Genomic DNA, 20,495 nt, shown 5'->3' on the forward strand with positions numbered 1-20,495 from the left:
CCAGAGAGGTTGAATTATACTGAACCTTGACTTTTGTGTTTGCTACCTCAGTAAAAAGGTTGTAGCTGCACCGGTGGAAGCGTCGGCTCTTCCCTGAGAACAACTTTAAAGTATGAAATTGTGAATGAGAAGCAAAGTGATGCTGAAGGAGACGAGTAGGTGTTCTTGTAAAACTTTCACTGGGTGAGTGTCGAATAAAAAGTTATTCGGTGAATGACGAGCTGCAAACGGCGTTCACTGCAGGATGGAGCTTTGTGTCACACCCGACCCGACGACACCGCGTCTCGTTTAAAATGCAGCCGTTTGTCTGGCGCTCTATAAAACAGATGTTTCGCCGCCCACCCGGCTGGTAAAAATGATTTCGTACAATTGCATCCCGAGCATAAGTTTTATGTTCACCAAGGGTAAAAAAAAGAGACCAAACTCACAAGTCAGGATTGCATTACAATACTGCATCGACAATGAGACTTTATTCACAAGTTGTTTACACCGATAGAACAAAATATCTTCTGTTATTTTGTGTATTTTTTTTTTGTTTATGTACAGTTTTAATGCAACAGACCAGCCATCTATTGATACTTGATGGAGTGTGTGAAAGAAAGAAAAGCATTGGGGGGAAAATGACCTACTGAGCATCCTCACTGCAAAATAAACACCCATTATAACAAGTTCAGTTTTGGCCGGTAGAATCGGATCATTTCAGTTCTTTCAATACAGTTTTTCCACATTTTTTACAGAATCTCAACAAGGCAGGGTAATTGAGATCTCACTCCACATGAAACAAACTGTTATAAGGAGCATTTCTTGCAGCGTGTTTCGATTTTGTGATGAAAAATGGAGTCGATTTACAACTTCATGACACCGTCTTGCTGCAGCGTTACATCACATCGACACCGCACCACCTTTTTTTTAAACTCGCTTTAACCATGATCTGCACTGTTTAGAGATGATAATCCTTGGCTTTTGCACTTTTAAGGTCCTTTTGAGGAGCTTCTTGTGCAATACATAGTCGGAAAAAAAAAAGTGGAGAGTTTTTCTTAAAGATCGTCTCGAGGCCACAGGTAAAAAAAAAAGTACAGCACACTAATTTGCTGAATAAATAGCCATGCACTAGTAGCACAGTGTACGCAAGTCATATCATTGATTGAGTGATTCAAATAAGATTGGACTGACTTAACTAGAATTTGATGGATAGAATCTGTCAGCCAATTGAAAGCAGTGAAATTAAGATTTTTACACAAAACATGAGCTGGTTTCCCAAAAGTCATCTTTAGATAATGGATGTGTTCGCTGCAAGAGATTAAGAGAGTAGTGTCATTTCTCTCCGTCCACAAACACGAGAGTGATTTATGTATTTGCTGACAAACCCAGAGAGTTCGATCTCTGGGCTGATGCTCGTATTCGACATGTATCTAAATTGTCCAATTAACAGCCAACTTACGAATAATATGACTTTTGTCAATCTTAAAAATCCGAGTACAAAGATGCACCCATGGATACACACTGTAGGAGTGATCTTAAAGCACGGCATCCATTGATTTCCATTTATTTCCGAACAATATAACAAAAATAATTTAGCAGCAACGTTCTACAGTTTTGGTTCAAGTTCTTATTTTTGGGGGAAAGTCTGCTCTGCATCATCTTGTAACAATAAGTAGTTCACTAATAGGCTTTTTATCTGAGACAGAAATGAGTGGAAGTCAATGGCTGCATTGAATATGGATCGAATACTGTGTGTTCAAAAATGCCAAACACGGGAGCATGATTTGGTTAGTAGCTATTTAAAGTAGGTCGATTCGAGGGGTGGTGTCATCCAAATGCATCCAAATATTTAACGGTGCAACATGTAAGAATTGGTCCTACTGCTCACTGTAGCTACCGTTAGCCAGTTAGCTCAGTAGGCCATGGAGCTATGGACCGAGAAGGGCTTGATGGCTAGCATGCTAACTTCAGTTGATATCTCTGCAACATAATACAAACACGTCATAATGTCCAAACTCTTGATAGTTTTTTATTTTTTGAAAGGTTTTCAGATAAAATTCTTACATATTGCACCTTAAACCTGCCATCCACCCTCTCCATTAACTAGTAGCAAAGATGGAGGGGTTGTCTATTTGAATATATGGAACCCAGTTAGTCTAAAGTTGCTTTTGGGAAAAACCAGCTGACGAGTGTCACTGCAAACTACTTCTCAATGCAATACAAGTTTGGCTACTGTACATGTACAAACCATCCATTAATGCTACATAGAAGAACTGCTATTCAGAGGCAAGACTATCTTCTTCTAGTCAGAAACACTTTTTCTTATAATGGCCTCATCCCAGTGTGCTGTGGATCAAATTATTTTAATTATTTAAAGAACAAAAGTTCTGCTGTTGAAAGTAAATCAAAGACTCTCACAAGCTTCTGGACAGAAGGTAACTTCCTGCCCTCAGATTATTATGAACGTTCGTCAGTGTTTATCAGAGAGGGTTTTCATTAAGTAGCAGCGCAGCAAACCTTTAATCCACAGGTTAATCCGCCGGAGAAAGGCCATTTTAAAATGAAGTGTTTGCACACTAGCCTCGTTTCCACGTGGCTGGACACATTTACCGGTCCATCTACTGTGTGTTTATTAAGGCAGACATGAGTGTAACTTCACTGACAAGCCACAATATTGGTTGTCCACAAGAGATAACGATTCGGGTCGAAGAAATACGATATTGCTTCTACTAGGATGATGGAAATTTACACATTGAGAAAATAATAAATCCGTGTTTTTCATCTCTCATCCAGCACCAGACCCTTTTTTTTTTTCCTTCTTAAAATAAGTGGACATCTGCAGATGTGTTCATCACTTACTGCTAAGAAAAATAAATAATTCATTTTAGTTTCACATCTACTTTACTGACCAACACGGGGCGCTCGTTTACACCGTGACTCTCTAGCGTACTGCATGAAAACATATCAGAAAGCATGGCACTAAAAATCAGACACAAATACGAGCTTGTGATACAGACATGATGATCAACATCACACACACACACACACACACACACACTCAAAACAGACCGATCGAGGGCGTCAATTCACGGCAGAGTGGCAAAGCATCGACGCTGAATATAATCTGGGTACTTAAAATCATATCTTTTGTTTTCTTTCTGTTAATCGAGTCATTTTTTAAGCCAATTAAGTTTCAGAATATCGTGAAAATTGCAACTTCCCAGATCCCCGAGGGGATGTCGTCAAATTGCAAATCAAACGTGTTAAATTTGCAATGATGCAAACAGAAAAACAAACATTAATTTGATTTTGACTGAAGTCATTTCGAAGCTTCGAGTGCCGAATCCAGTGCCACACCCAACTGACGCCCATGAGGTCAACCCTCATCTAGAAACAGAAACTAGGATAAATATACTCTTTAACAGAACATAGAGAAACATTTCTTTTTTATCAATCTATCAAAACATGTTTAGATGTCACTTTGGAAAACAGGCTGCATGGATCATTACAATAGAAGGAAGGTCTATCTATGTACAGGATTGGTTTTAACGGTTTACTGGCGCAATGTTGACTCAAGATGGAAGGAGAGGACGAGATGAGAAGAAGTAGAGGTTGGGCCAAACGAGGAGACGTTTGGAAAAAGAAGACAGAATGGAGGACGAGGAAACAAGAGGACGTTAAAGAGATAAGGTAGGACAGGACAGGGCGAGGGGAGAAAATAGGCAGCATCGTGAAAATGTGAAAAGAAGAAGGGAAGACAGGAAAGACAAGACAAAATGAAGAACAGTTGGACGAAGAGGAGAACTGGGATAATGACAGAAGGGGTCAGCGGTGGAAGGAGAGGAGGAGGAGGAGGTCCATCTGAAGGAGGTGCTCCTTCCTACTGTGGAAGAGCTTTCAGAATGGCGTTCACCTCCTCCGCAACGGCCGTCAGCGCAAACTCAAACTGGTCCTGCAGGGAGACAAAGAACAGGAACAAAAGAGAGGAAGAAAGTTAAAAACAGACACGAAGGAGCCAAACTCTGGAGAAGCAGAATGGATTAGTCACCGGTTAGATTTCAGCGCTGCCAAAGAGCCCTTTGGCAAGACGATGAACCCGGTGTGCCTGCAGAAAACAACAACTTTGAAGATCAGCTTTGGCTGGTGAACAAAGTCCTAAAAAAATCCCACTTTAGTTCGATTTTACGATCTGAAATCTCTCCGAACAGTGTCAGTTTATCACGGCCCGGCTGAGAGGAGCTGTGTGACTTTTCAAACTTCAGTCCAAAGCCATGAGCAGTAATCTGCTGCTGTAACAGCCTGAACCCTCCTGGTTTTTACACTTTCCACCAGATTCTGAGGGATTTGCTTCCATTAAGCCAAAAGAGCATCAGAGAGCTCCAACACTGATGTTAGGTGATCAGGCTCGCAGCCGGTGTACCAGCTCAGGTCAGGGTTCTGTGCAGGCCCGTCATGTTCTTCACACCAGACTGGGAAAACCATTTCTTTTTGGAGCTGCTTTGTGCATGGGGGGCACTGTCATGTTGAAACAGGAAATGGGCAGCTACAAACTGTTGCCGGACTCTGGAGACTTAAAGGTCCAATTTGTAAGTCGTAAGTTATAAGAAATACTGACGCTTTGGGTCTGTAGGTCGGGCCAAAATGGAGCTTCCTAATCTGAAAAGTGAAGCCAATGTGGAAGTGCCTTAAAGGCCAGCAGGGGGCGACTCCAATGGTCCCTTTGTATATAAGCTTATGAAAAAAATGACCCTACTTCTCACTTCATTACCTCAGCAAACAGTTTCCTCATAAGTTTATGGTCCCAATCGCTAGTTTCAAGTCTTCCTCAACATAGCATGATGTTCATTTTGTAAATTTTGGTCCCATTTACAGTAAAATAGATGATAAAGCAAAGTATTCTTCAGGAAGTGGATCTTGTGAATGACCCCAGCTCGACCCTCTCTTCCAAAAAAACTGAATAATCTATCATGAACTTGATTTTAAGTAGGATTCAAATGTAACACCTTGGCAAATATGAACTTTATTTCAAAATATCTATGTTTAGTCATGTTTTAAAGACCTACACATGCTTAACCTTTAGTTTATTGTATCATTACAGGAAGTGGAAGATTAATGGCCCCAACAACATTTCCCCCCCTCATCAAAATCAGAAATGAAATCTGAGTGCTGAGGCCGGGACTCCTGACCACGAGGGGAATCAATGTGAGAGCGAGAGAGCGCGCCGTGACAGCCGCTTGCTCAGGATACATGGTTTAATAAAACCTGGATCGATACCGCCGATGTTTCACACACATCCTGGCTTTTCTCTCTAATTATGTTCACAGACGGTAATTGAAGTTTCCAGACCGGCCTGATGCCGTCGGTCCGTGTGCAACGTTGTTTCAGGTAAAAGCTGCGAGGTGTCTGAGGCGGTGCAGGAGGGTGATTCATGTAATAATTCATGTATTTATGGTCACGTTGTTTAAAAGGGTTCATAATCTGGAATATTATATTAGAAAAAGATGACCTAAAAGTTTAAATCTTTTTACAATTCAAGGGGCTTAACTTTTGTGGTCGCGATCGTTCACTGTTTGAATAATTAAAACAAATATTAAAAATGGAAAACCTCCATTTCCATTTCAAACACTTGTTGGCTTTTTATTCGGTTCATAAAAACTAAGGCAGAAGTAGAACCTCTGATACTGAAGCCCCGGGAGCGGACCCATTTGAATGCAGAACATATTCCTCTGTGATCTGGGCAGACCCGACTTTTAATACCTGTTCAGTTCACTGTTTTTTTTAGAAATCGATTGATCTTTCCTGATGTGGAGGACTGGGTGCCAAAAAACTGCAAATCCAGCTTATCTCACAGCGGGGCCCTAAGACTACTCGCCAACCTGAACCTTTGAGAAAAATGAAGTTTAAATGGAGCGATGATCGATCGTTAAGAGAAAGACTGCGGCGAGAAGGTCACAGGTTTGATCCCCGCAACTGTCAACGACTAAATATCAGAGTTAAGAATGAGAAGATGATGCTTGTGACTTTGTGGAGATTAACTTTCGTCTGTTCGACAGGTTGGTTTTCCCTTTTTCTCAGAATTGGATCTCGGTAGCTGTTGGAGGGCCTTAAAATGACCTTTGCTTACACTTAAAGAAAAAGTTGGTGAACTTTGTGAATATTATGCTGTTCAGCAGGCCAGTAACTATAATGCAATTACAGCTTATCAAACAGTAAGGTACAGCCACATTAGAGTTTAGGGCATTGCATCTAGCCCATATATTAAACAAAAAATACTTTGTATCGCACTGAACTTAGAGAGTGTAGTATTGTTCATAACAGGGTGATGCACCATTTGAGTTAGATGTAGTGGATGGAGCTAGAGTTGGGTATTGATTAGGTTAGCTTAGCATGACACTGGAAGCAATGGCAAGCAGCTAGCTTGGCTCCTTCACAACCCAATCGACAGATTAAATTTCTGCAAACCACAGACGTGTTAAAAACTTCTCTGAAACCCATTTCACTTTTAAATTTTCCAGTTGAGAGAACACTGTGCGTATTGTCTGGTACAGTAGCCCTTTCAGACTGGGCAAAAAAAGCATTAACATCCACTGATATCTGGCTTTTGTCTTTAATATTATGGATAAAGATCTTCTGGATGTAGTCCGATGAGGTATGTGATCTGTGTTCCTTGTTTTTCCAGTTCTTTCGTGGTGAAACACAAGAAAATTTAAAAAAACAGAAAGGTAAACTTAGGAAATAGTCAATACTGTAGCTTATTTTTTAGCAGCACGGCATTTAAAAATTATGCATGTACATGATGAAAAAACGGTATAAAAATTAAGCAGTCTTGTTGGTTGGAAAAGGACACTGGTCTCCTGTTCAGCTTTAACGGCTGTCCTGCTACCACCATACGGTAAATATTGTAGAAATGTTGATATGACATTTGTGAAACCACATTAACACAGCCGCGGTTTTCAGAAATGTATTCCAGCATTTTATTCTGGCGACTGGGCCGTCGTTCAGAAGTTAATGCACATACGATCCATTCATCCTGCAGTGACCGGCACCTTTTCCTCTGTGGTACATGCCGTGTTAAACGCTCCAGGCTCAGGGATGCGTGTGCTTTTGTGACAAAGAAATGACCTCATCACGCTCAGAAGGCTTTTTTGAAATGTTAATGTCAGACTATTAAAATATGTTGTGTTTTTGCAGTCTGTCACCTTCACAATTCAGAAAGTTTTCCACATGAACAGACAGATTCATCTCTGTGTGTGTGTCTGTGTTTGTGCGTGTTACCTTAGTCTGAACCATTCCCGGCCTCTGGTCCCGCAGGTGCTCCAGAGTCGCTGCGATATCAATCTCCTTGGCACCTGTCACAAACAAACCACAACACACACACACGTATGAAATGGTGTCATATCGTGTTCAAAGCACGGCAAGATAATCCAGCTAACATCTGTCAGTCTGGTGTTTTATAGCGACTCCTTTCAGAACGGCACAAGGCGATTACATTCGTCCTCTTTGCACAAACACACACACACACACGCTGACTCTACAAACAGCTAGGTGGTGGTGTTTTGTTGCCGGGATGAAAAAAGATGAAGAGGGAAAAAGGAACGGTTGGAGAGGAAATCACAGGCCCACATGTTCTTGGCCTTTTTCTGAAAGAAACTGAGCCGATCTTAAAGCCCCTTGTCGGGCTTTGATAGTCGTCCTGTAGCCTTTGAGCTCATGAACGTTGCCCACCAGAGCTCTGTCAGGCCCTGCCAACATCTCACATGCCTGTGTGTGTGTGTGTGTGTGTGTGTTGGGGTCCCAGTGTATCTGCCAGTCGGCCTGTCGTTGTGCCAGACTGGCACGACGCCCCACAGCTGACGGCAGTGTGGCTGCCGGCAGTCAGCTGAGTGGCCAAACACTGGTCAGATTAGCAGACATTGTGATACATTACAACCGGAGTATAATCCTTCTGGAGATAAACACAGAGAAATGTATCTACATCTGTATCATCATGTGACCGATGTATTATATTACTTTCAGGTTAATAAAGATCTCTCCAGGTTTTAATAAGCATGCCTCATTATTTTTAAGTGACTTTTTTGATGTACTTAAAGCACCAAACATAAAGCAGAATGACAGATTTCAGAATATAGTACATTATTACATTATGATAAATGATGCATTAATGTGTTTATCACAGCTGACTAAGGTGGTTGAACTACTTAATAACTACACAAGTTCATCTGCTGGGTAGCTTGTGAATTCCCCCTCAGGCATCAATAAAGTTTTATCTTAATCTCTAATATTACATAATAATTGATTTTTCTAAATTACATTTTGTATTATTAAACTAAATCTGCACAGTAATTAGCGACTAAAGTTGTCAAACAAATGTTGTAGAGTTATAAGCACATTTGCCTCTAAATGTAGTGAAGTACATGTAATCTGGTAAATCACCTCCAGTGATGTCACTCAGTGTCTCAGCTGCATTGTGGGTAATGTAGGCACCAGGTTTCGAAACACAGTCTATAAACTGTTCAATATGGGTCCCAACAGTTATAAGAGTGTAATGCCAGACCAGTGGACTGCTTTTCAAAACTTCTGCCTACATTACCCATGATGCAACTTAGCCACTGAGTGACATCACTGGAGGCGATTTATCAGATTACATACAGCTTCCTTCCTACTTATTTTAGTAGTTCTCCCCAAAACCCGTTAACACGCTTGAACGGTAAAATTGGTGGAGTTACCCTTTAAGTTCAGCACTAGAGTAAATGTACTTAGTTACTTTCCACTACTCAAATCCAAATGAAGTCTCAAGTCGCCTTTCTACTGACAGTAGGAGACAATTTCTGCTCAGATTTGACTAATTAATGTGTTTTCTGCATCAATACAATAACAAATGCATCAATATGTCTTATGGTTTTATAAGGTGAGCCTTGTTTGACCATTTAATTCTATTTTAACACATTTATGCTGTTTTCATTGATACGTAATGTTTTTAACGATACAATCATCAGTGAATTTTACTGTTTGGGATGTAATTTCAAGGTCATCAAGGTTATTTTCATCTCTTAAGGTAACTTAAGAGATTAAGTTTTCTTGTATTATCGGGTTTTTGTGCAGAAAAGGAAACACTGGCTGATAAATTGTTATTTGGTCTGTTTTTACGGAGAGAAAGGAAAGTGCGAGGTAATAAGAAGGAATGAAAAACACATTCAAAAGCCCGTTGAAAATGCTGAAAATGTAAAGTATTCATGCAGATGCAGAGTTCATTAATGCTCTTAATGCGTTTGCATAAAAAAAATAAAGGTGTTAAAGAGATATTTCTGTCAGAATAATAAATTACATCATTTTTAATATGCATTAACGTGACTTTTCCTTTAGTGAACAACATTTCTGTCGAAGACAAATATCTCCTGGCAGGCAAATAAAGTTTATCCTTCTTCTAAAAAGTCCCATTAAGCTCATAATGACCTCATGTCGCCTTATAATGTCATAGCAGCATAACTAATGGCTACAGGTACCAAAACCATTAGCGTGAAAAAAGGAGCATAAAGAGAGAAAAATAGATGCTAATGGGGGAAGAAAGATGTCTCGAACAAAAACGAGAAACAGTCGAAGAGAAAAGAGACGAGAGAGGCGGGAGCAACAATTAAATTCACCGAGAACAAGAGAAAGAGAAGAAATTAATTTGTTTTCCGTCCACACGTTTCTCTCTTCCTCCTCCTCCTCCTCCTCCTCCTCCATCCAAATTCAGAGGAAACAAAAAGCGCAAGAATTCTCTTTACTTTTTTTCTTGTTGTGACACATAATAACACTTCTTTCTCTTTCCCTGCATGAAGAGGGAAACGAATGGTGGGAGAACTGCTCATTCACACCATTTTCTTATTCTGTTTCACAGGTTTTGTGAGCTTTTTTTTTTTTTTTTCTCTTTCTACAACACAATAGACCCCCTTCTAGCCAGGAAAAGCTGCAACACACAACTCACTGCTTTAGTTTTTCTTTTTTTTTGGCGGGGGGAGAAGGAGGACTTAACAAGCCGAGGGCTATTGTGCAGGTTCTGATAAACCTTAAAATGGACGGTATTAAAAAAAAAAAAAATCTCCTTATTTGAGCTTTCTCTCTTTGCAAAACTCTCCCTTGAAGGAGACGGTGGAGGCTTGGAAAAAAAAAAAAGGAGGAATGGTATAAAAACCCGGCCTCATTTTGAACTTCCCTCCTCAGCAAGACCCTCGCTTTGGGGTGGAGGTCGGGGAGTAGGACTAAGGAGTGTGCGAAGGGGGAGTATAGAAGAGGAGAAGGAGGAGAGGGAAAAAAAAGAAAGACAGGACCCTTGAGGAGGCCGCAAAAGACCCCAGAAAGCCGAAGCCGAGGGCCGGGCTCACCAGCTGGACCTGGGAAAATAAAAAAAAAAAAGCGAAAAGAAAACGGAGCGATGCTGAAAAGCTCTCCGGCTCTCGATGGGTTTCATTCGATTCTTAAGATGAAGAGAAGGGTGGCGGGTGGTTGGAGGAGGTGGTGGTGGAGGGAAATGAGGGAGCCTTTTGGAAAAGAAGAAGGGGAAAACAAAAACGTGAGAACCACAGCAATACCTCCTCAACCCTGCAACACCGCCATAATACTCGCACGAATTTACAATTCATTCCTTGGGAGAAAAGGAGTGGGAATGGAGAGAGACGGGGGAGGGAGGGAGGGAGGGTGAGGGAAACTGGAGTGATTTTGTGTCTGAGAGGGAGGAAGAAGAGGAGGAGGAGGAGGGAAGAAGTGTCTTTGATCATGATGGGGGGAGCCTGCAAACCTGGGGGCCTCTAGCTTCTCAGGACAGACAAAAAAACCTCCAAAATAAGGGGGGTGGAGAGCTGAGAGCAGCGACGTAGTGGAGGGAAAACCAGACAGGTTTTCTGAGGAAGAGATTTTATCCACTGAAATTAGATTCATCAGATGCAGGGCCGAGATTATAACGTACATTTGGGGGGCGACACATCCGCTTCAACATTCAACCAAACCATGTATGGAGGACTGAAACTGCCAAAATTAAAAATAAAGTTCTTAATTACCTGACTCACATCGTCTGAAATAATAATTTGCAAGTGTAATCGGTTAGCATACATTACGTGCATTAGCTAGCCATTAAATAAAGAGTTCAGCCCCTGTGTAAATGTGTTTTTTTACAGATATTTTACAGTGGCAGTAAGTGAGTTTTCAGATTTGACTTACATGTTGACTCCATGGCTACGACCTTGATCAGATGTTAGCCAACCTGCACTTTTAACAGCGCATCAGCAGAAGTATTCAGGGTATTGGGATGAAATGAAAATGTCTCGTGGCTCTTGAGGAGCTTTGACACGTAGGCGACGAGGAAAAATAACCCTGATGATGTCATGAGAGTTATTTCGGTCTGGACTTGGAGACAAAAAATTTGGGTTGTGGAGTTTGAGAGACCTTTTTTGGGGGGAATCTAATGAAGTTGCATTATGAGCAGTGTTTTTAGTAACAGTAAAGAAGTACTATCAGCATGATGTACGTAAGTAGAGCGTTACAGTATTAAATATGGGCTGTTAGAAACCAGCTGACACTGGATTTAAAACATACACGCTATATAATGGAAGCACTGATTCAAATTTGTCACAAATCTTTGATATTTCCGTCTTTATATAGCGTCGGATTATCATTATGGAAGTAATCAGCCTTATAACTGTATCAGGTTAAGCTGGAGCTAATTTTTACTCCTTTACTAGCGGGTATTTTTTGACAAATATTCATCCTTTTTGGAGACGATCGTACGGTTTTGCAGGTAAAATGAGTTATAAAAGTGCAAATCTAAAAAAAATAATATAGCAAAGAGACAGAAAGCAGCTAAATCCAACACATGAGACAGATCTCATGTCATCACTTGTCAGGTGAGCTTATCCACTTTTGGGGGATTGTTCAGGCGTTAACCTGAAGGATTACACGTTCCTGTTTTCCTGTTTACGAGTTTCCACGAGGCCTCGGGGTTTATGAAACCTCTTCAGAGGCGGCTAGATAAACTAAAACACTGAAAACAAAGCTCCGTTTCCTTCACACCGAGATTGCACATTGTGTTCTAGGTGGTGAAATCCACTTTGATCCCATCACAGTAAAACCTCTCTAACACCTCAGACACGTCCTGTTCTGATCCCATCGTGTGTTTTCCACCTCAAACAAATGGCCTGCTCTCTCATAGCCAAAGAGATATTTCATCTAATATTCTGTTTATTTCTATCTCAGAGTACATCATGAAGGTCTGGCATCGGTTTTTTCGATGATGCTTTATTCATCCCTTTTGGTTTTATCAGCTTGAACTCCTCAGACAGAGAGTGAAGTAATTAAACTTTAAAAATTAGGAATAATTTACAGACATTCTGTTAATGATGCCGGGTGATGAAATCACATCATCCTGCCTTTTTTTTTTTTCTTTTTTTTTTGGGGCTGCCATCTTGTGAAGCTGGCTCGTATAAAAAACTACGAAGAGGCAATAAAATCAAATCAAAGTTTAGGGTTCATCATGAATTTCAATATGCTTTGTTTTAGCATCGCCAAAGACGCAATGAAGTTGTTGTCGGTGACACATTTTAATGTGTTAATGAGCAATTATTTTTCCAGCTGCTTCACAGTGGAGCTGGGCCTGGATGGCAAAATGGATGTTGAGAACTTTTACTTCTACAGGACAGAGATAAAAGGGTACCGAGGACACCGACCCGTCTCATCCACCCAACCCCGCCTTTTCCTCGCCCCGGCCCCTGGGTGCTGAGGAGGGGCCCCGAGGCCTCCCGATCACAGTGTGACAGCCTGGGGAAAAGGGCCCTGACGCCCGACTGACCCTTTGATCTGGAATTAAAGACCCAGGAGCTCGTTCTGCTACAGCAGCAGCACCACCGTGGGACACTTCACACACACACTGAGACACACACACACACACACACACTTACAAAGAAACAAAAAGACACACAGACACACACATTCACACATGTTAAATCTGAAACTGCTGTGAGAGTGGACATCAGCATCTGACGGTGAAATCCTCATCGGGAACATTTTATTTCACTCTCTTTATTGACAAAAGCTAAATAAAAGCCTTTTCCACAGAGTTACACTTTAGTCTCCTATTAGCTACTGATTCAAACAACTTATACACTTTTAATCTGCAGACGCAGCCCTCTGTGTGGTGGTTGGAAAGATTTTTCTTCAGGCGATGAGACTTGAAGAATTTTGATATTTACCAGTAGCACAAAGGGACAAAGCGTTAATCAAAGGACACATATTTTGCTCATTCTCAGGTTCATAATTGTATTTTGGCTTACTACTAGAATAGCTTTACCTGTTTTAATGCTCAAAAACACATCAGTTTTCTGTATTCCCCTTCTGTCTGAAAATTTAAGCTCCTGTCTCTTTAAGACCCCCCCCTCCTGAATACCCAGCCTTCCTCTGATTGGTCAGCTCACACAAGCCTGAGCCAGCACTGCTCACAACAGCAGAGCAACTGTGCTTATGTGCAAATGTATGCAAATGTGTGAGCCGGTGACGTAGTGTGATGTCACAAAGTCACGCAATTAAAGGCGGGACTACTGACGAGGCGTTTCAGGAGCAGTGTTTTCTGTGGGAAAGAGGAGCGTCTGTTGATGTGGACTTTTTACCTTTCAAGATATTTTACATACAAAAGAACCTTTAAGGAAAGGAAAATAATGAAAAAGCATAATAATACTCCTTTAATTAAATAAATTATAATATATAAAGTCACTTATTCTCAAAAAAGGAGTCTTAAATACTCTATACTGCTTTAAAATTAAATATATCGTCAGAACTTGATGGAATGACATTTTATTTACCGTCGTGTCATCAACTTAATTACTGCACTGTGTTTATTATATCACGCTCTAATGATCGTAATTATCATACACTCATAACGTGCTTCAAACTCACTGACCACGAGTCCTGATGACGCTTCAAATAAAGCGTTCAGGGTGATTTTAAACAGTTAGACTTTAAAAGTAAGACGATACTCCATCTCTTTTTACTTTCCTGTCATTTTCTCTCTTTCTCTCATCATACCGTGGATGCCACATGTTTTTTTTTTTTTTATCCCAGAGTTGAAATGTGTTTAATCGGCATGACAGGAGAGCTAAAAACCTGCAGTATGGTGCCAAAACAGGATGGCGTCAACTGTGATAATGAAACAGATATTAATTAGGAGTAATTAAGCAAAAAACTAATAGATATAAGTGCTAAAAAAAAACCCAGCTTGTTTTCTCTGGATCACCCATCATGTAATTATCTAATTAAATATCATTATTTTTCAAGGCAATCATCCCATTTTATTCAAATAAAGGTTGATAATAGTGACAATATTTTGACAGCAGTGTTTTTCATCCCCGTGCAGCTTATAAACTGTGGAGTAAAAGGGAGGGAGGAGGGTGTTGCCATGGTAACGCAAGTCCACATAATCAACGAGGATGGACAGAAGCGGCGGGAAAGGAAAAAAAGACAACACCCACCTTTAGCCATCTTGTTGAGGACCATGTCCACCAGGACGTAGGTCCCACTTCTTCCTGCTCCATCGCTGCAGCGGCGGGCGAGAGAGCAAGACACAGAATGAGGGTGAGAGGAGAGAGAGAGAGAGACAATAATTAATTTAATTAAACATTGTATCATTCTGATTTCATATCCATTGTTTCATTATATTGCTATTATTGGGGAAATTACTGACATGAAAGAAATGTAATTGTCAAGATGAACTGACATAAGTATGTTCTCTCCTTCGTCTCCAAAGTTTTTATTGCATAAAATATTTACCTGCTAATAACACGAGGCTGTAAAACCTGAAGGAGCTAAATGAATCTGCTGCAGCTGCTTTTCAAGACTGTTCTAGTCTCACAGTGGACTTTGCTTTTAAACTGTCATATATAATCTGCAGGAAAATCTTTTCTTTGTAAAATCTATAAAATATGACTTTGGAAGTTCATTTTCACGTTCTTTAAGTTCTCTCATTTCTCATAAAGCATTCGGGGGGAATTTGGCAGCCCAGGCACATTAGTACGTGACATATCAGGCTCACATTACATGTTTGTGATCTAACTGTACTGTCTGGAGGTGGAGAGGAGGCTGCTGGACAGTGACGGCAGTTCGAGACTGCATTTCAACATTTGCGGTGTTTCCGCGGTGTTTCAACATTTGTAAGAGTCACGCTTCATTTGTGGCGACAAATAAAATGATATTTTTGATGTCCACACATGTTTGTCGCGAGCAAACAGGTATTTTAAGCCACAACATGTTTTTTTTCCTAACCAAGTGGTTTTTAAGCCTTGTCACAGGATAAAATTGAGAATTCAACCGAAAGAAAGTTTTGCAGAAACGTATTTTTTTTGCCGACTGGGGTGCATTTGAACAGCTCAGAAGTTTTAAATGTGATAATATATCGGATCCATCTGAAGGTCGTTTCCGTCAAGCCACAGTCCGGAGTTACACAAAACTGCATGATCCACAAAGTCATCCCCTCCCCTTCACATGGAAACACTCTTTTATCCCTGCAGCTTCTCACGCCGTTACAGCCTGATGTGTCCGAGCGGAGACAGCTAAACCTGCTCAGCCTTGTTTCTGAGTCGATTCTGACACCGTCAGCCGAACCGAACCTACCTAAACTTCCCAGTTGTTGTTTTCTTGCCCAGATCTTCCATCATGATGACTTTAACAAGTTTAGTCTGGCTGGCAGCTGCGTGCTTTTTTTCTCCAGACAAGGACGAATTAACGTTCTGTCTGATGCAAATTTATATAAGATTGTATTAAATTTGAAACGTTAACGAGCGTTTAGAAATGCTTGGCAGCAGCACTGCTTGCTGGCAAGTCGGCACGTCTCACAGTGAAGTTATATCATCAGAACAACACACACCCACAGGTTTACCCTGGAAACACAACTTATGTCCTATCCTCTATCATATTGGTGTTATTGTTTTTCCCGGAGTGAAGGCAGATGTAACACCGCTGCGGCGTTAAGCAGGTGAGCAGTCAGAGAGATTTAATATGTCGAGGTTTATGAGTCCTCTAATGCTATTTCAAGGGGATAAACAACTTCAAAGGCGTATAATTATGGAACAGAAAGGCTGAAGAAGGCGTTTTATTTTTGGTCAGGAATTAAAAAGCGTCGAAATATAAACCTGTTTGTCTGACGCGGACGTGAACGCGTGTTCTTCTATTCTAGTGTGCATCAAATAAGCGACGACGCAAACTGAACACGGCGCGCAGAAAGAAAGAATTAGACTCTGTAATGTATGTGGAGGGAATATTTTGTACCCTCGATTTATTTTCAAGTGTTGAAAATTGATGTCTGCACCCCTACCAGTCTATTTCATGGGCTGGTGTGTAATCCAGCGAACTCAAGTGTGTGTGTGTGTGTGTGTGCTGGCATGCGTCCATACTCTCTGAATATTTCATTTTCACCAGGGCCTTGGTTATTTTCTGCAAGCACACACACACATACGCCCGGTGACAGTAATTGAGCAGTACCACCACAGCATCAGTCTTTGTGTGTGTGTGTGTGTGTGTGTGTGTGTGTGTGTGTGTGTGTGTGTGTGTCGTCTTCACAGATACTACTATCACTCTGATCTCAGACAGTTTGTGTGTGTGTGTGTGTGTGTGAGCGTCTCATACAGGTTATTACGGCGTGATTAGATCTGTCGTATCGCTGCACCTTGCCAGGATCATTACAAGGCGATCAAAGATATGTGATGTGTGTGCGTGTGTGTGTGTCAGCACAAGCCCGAGGGCTGTGAGTAAACACGTCAAGATGTCTGCTGCCTCCTCTCACTCTATTTAAAATGAGAGACGGTTGGAGAGAGAGAGAGGGAAGGAAAAGAGAAGAGACGAGGTAGAAGGAGATGTAGAAGGTAGAGAGAGAGAAGAAATGATAAAAAGAGGCAGAAATAAAGAGAGACAGAGGAGTCGAGTCGTCTGAATGCTGCGTGATTATTGAATTTCTGCATCTGCACTCTCTTCTGTTTGCTCACTTCTCCCCATGATTGCTTCACTCTGCTCTCTGTATACATTAGGGTGATAAATGGCGGCGCACAGGTGGGTTTGACAAACTCGTTTGAAAGTAAAAATCTGCAGGATGAATGTGTCTCCATCCTTTCATTTACTACAGTTAGAAACATCAACGGCTGGTTGGGGTTTAGGAACGAGCTCCCATTCGGTCCGAATCTGAGGTTACAAGCGAGGATATCGTTCTGGTGCCTGACAGTAACGCCTGCGGGTAAAAGAGCTGCAAAGGTCTTGAAGAACCCTCCGTTTGGATGACTTACACCTAGAATGAAGTGACCCGGCATATTCCCATCATAGCCTCGCCCCAATTTCTTGCTGCACCGGCACAATGGGAAGTATGGAAAAACTTTTCAGCTTGGGAGTGTTCATGCATTAATAGCAACTGGCATTTAAGATGTTTATCCCCTTTGCAAGCCTTGTAGTCACACTAGATACACGGAAATGAATCCTACAGTTGCTCTTACAGTCGTTCTCTCTGTTTGGAAACTGTAGTCACCAAACCAGAAAGACTAAAATCAGCAGCTAAATTTAGACCCACAGTGACACGATACAATAGATGTATGGTTTTTAATTGCAGATCTGGAAAATCTAAACGTATAAATGAAAGGGTGTTGGGCGGAAAGCGATTTCTAACTAGCATCAGTATATTAGCTTCACAGTTAGTGCTGCTTGTGGTCAATAATACAGACGGCATTAAAGCATCTTACACAAATTCGGCCCGTCCTCAACCGAAAAAAACGACCACATATGTGTGTGGAAGCAGCTTATTATGATTACTATTTACATTAAGCGTTAGGAGTGACCTCTAGTGGCTGTGGTAATTATTTGTGCCGCAAAGGAGGAAGTCAGCTGACAGAAGTTCGCAATGGGACACGTGGGTCAAACAAACTTTCAGAGACCATACCAAGATCTCTTCCTAAACTTAACTTAACTGTTGTTGCCTTAACCTAACCGACCTGTGACTGTATGATGAAGGTCGCTGGTACGCTGCGACGCTCATTTTGTTTTGGTTATATATGCTATTATATATACTTTGGGAGACAGTGGCAATCAACCCTATTCAGTCATTTATGCATGAGAATGTGTTGACCTTACATACGTTATTATAAGTTCACGTCTGTGTTGGTCGTATTGAAGTAAAGTATGTAAACCAGGAGCTTTCACTATGTTTCCAAACATTATATTTCACTTGTAGAGTCGTTAAAAGCTAACGGAGGAACTTGAGGATGATCCAGCTGCTGTTGCTGCTGCTCCATAAAGACAGGTTTCATACTGCAGTCTGGCAATTTAGTGGAGAAAATGTACAGTTTCATCACCCTGGAAGAGCCATTACACCATATTAAATAATAGATCACTTAGTGGTGGAGCGGGCAGACAGACATAATAGCTATCTGATATGAAAGCTTCTTCTCTAATCCAACACTGCAGTGTGTTTCCACAAAAAAAAAAAGAAACTGTGGCAGATTTTTCTGTTAAATACAGATTTAATTATGTCTCACTGGTCGGACTTATATCCTCAGGTGGTGGGGGGATGCAGATGTGATATCACACACACACACACACACAAACACAACAGCTGCAACCCTGCCTACTCCTGTTTACCCCTCATTCCCGCTCACCCACTGGCTCCGACCGACGCGCTGCAAACTTTGAAGCGCCTCCAATTAAAAGTTACCCTCCTCTGTGGACAGTTTGTCAAACTAAATTACAACTTTTTCAGCTAATTTCTTGTTTGAAATGCTTGTCTTCCTCCTCCATGCCGAGAAATGACGAGAACTTGTCAGAAAATTAAACGGTAGCGTGGGCCGGATGAGAGAAAACCACGAGGACTCCGGCCAAGTTCGGCTTCAGATCATCAGAGCCGACTACGTTTCAGTGAAAGGTCTGTTTATCTGCTCTTTTTTGCTCATTAACAAAAAAAAAAATCACACCTCAGTCAGAACCCTTTAAAAACAAATGAATACAGACTGCTTTAGTTATTAATATACTTGCCTGCAGTGGACTATGATAGGACACGAGCGTCCCCGGTAGCACTTGTTAACTTTCCTGTGAAAAAACAGAACAGAAAAACGATCTCAGTGTTAAACATCACAGGTACAGACACACACACAGAGTCAAGACATCATATTTCTGGGTTTTTAAAGATAATAACCACAAAGAACAGCATGCACAGGACTGTTAATTATCATTTCTATTGGGTAAGAATGGACAGAAATGCTCCGCAGGACTGCCAGGATTTCTTATTAGGTTGGTTATAGTTGCACAACTTTGAAATGATCAAAAAGTCTTTTCTACACTTGAACTTCTGCCCTTAACACTTACCAGACATACACAAAATAAGCAAACTAAAGCATTTTTCCTTTTTTTCAATGGTTTTAGGGTTACATTGAGACACTGACAGCACTTGGTGAGAAAAAGATCGACGACGAGGTGTTGTTGCCTAAATGTCACCACAGTCAGGAGTCCGGACTGGAACCCTTTGACTCCGGTGTGACGGTCCACAGTTACATCGTTCAGCACCACATAATTACAAGATCAATTTAGCAATATGGGAACACAACGTCTAGGAGACAGGATTGATCCAATGAATCTATTTCTGGATTCAAGAGGAGTCAAGAGTCTGAGACAACAAATCCCAGTTTCAGTTCCAATCATCATCATGTCCATGGCCATCCCTCAGCGCTGTGGAGCTACAAATGTCTTAGAGGAGTCTCTCAACAAGATGACGGGGATGCTCTGAAACTTTAAAAATTGTTCTCGACACTGGTACACAGCAGACAACATGTTAAAGGTGAGGAAACAGCTGTTATCTCAGTCCAGTCGCAGTTAAACGTTGGCATTTTTTACGTTTGGTCAAGTTTTCATGTTGCGTTTTAACATTTGTAAGCGTGAAACTACTGGATATTTCTTTTGACGAGACACTGGGACAATTTTCAGCCATGTTTGTGGTGACAGAACCGGGTGTTTCAAACCGAAACATCATCTTTTTGTAACACCGACCAAGTGGTTTGTGCGCCTGAACCTAACCAGACTGCAACTCCAGTGCTGTCACAACATAAAATTTAAATTTGGACCTAAAGAAATGTAAACATTTAACATATTTGTGGTTTGCAGAAATCTACAACTACGTGCCAACGATTGTAATTATCTTGATGAGATAAAAACGGTTTTACGATCAAGAATCAGGAGTGCAGTTCCTAAATCTACAGTCATCTGACTTTCTGAAGATTTGGCTTCATTTTCTGCAGAAGACGACCTCCTTCTCTTGTTTAACGCTGTAAAGAAACAGCAGAATTGCTCCCAGCGGCTCACAATTACTTATCAAGTTGCCAAAAGTAGCAATTTTTTAAGAACAGTTCCTGCTTTGATGGAAACTTTCTTCCAAACAATCCTCAAAATGAAGAAAAACAGAGCATTTCTTTTGCGAGTGCTCATGGATTTTTTAAAAATCTATTTTTTTTAGTTATTGACAGCTCTGGTAA

General features: G+C 41.1%; 1 protein-coding gene across 2 annotated transcripts in view; it reads right to left on the reverse strand.

Annotated features, from left to right (window-relative positions):
- Window positions 1-431: 431 nt before the first annotated feature.
- The window catches only part of LOC141017191 (receptor-type tyrosine-protein phosphatase N2-like), a 214,152-nt gene continuing 194,088 nt past the window's right edge, over window positions 432-20,495 (reverse strand). For both annotated transcript variants that reach the window (XM_073491840.1, XM_073491839.1), the window contains exons 20-23: window positions 19,006-19,059; window positions 14,475-14,539; window positions 7,258-7,331; window positions 432-3,934 (exon numbers count right to left, since the gene is read on the reverse strand). In XM_073491840.1, the coding sequence (XP_073347941.1) occupies window positions 3,863-3,934; window positions 7,258-7,331; window positions 14,475-14,539; window positions 19,006-19,059 (265 nt within the window). In that variant the 3' untranslated portion in view covers window positions 432-3,862. The remainder of the gene's footprint in view (window positions 3,935-7,257; window positions 7,332-14,474; window positions 14,540-19,005; window positions 19,060-20,495) is intronic.

This window comes from Pagrus major, chromosome 21, assembly GCF_040436345.1.
Source record: "Pagrus major chromosome 21, Pma_NU_1.0".
Taxonomy (NCBI): Eukaryota; Metazoa; Chordata; class Actinopteri; order Spariformes; family Sparidae; genus Pagrus; species Pagrus major.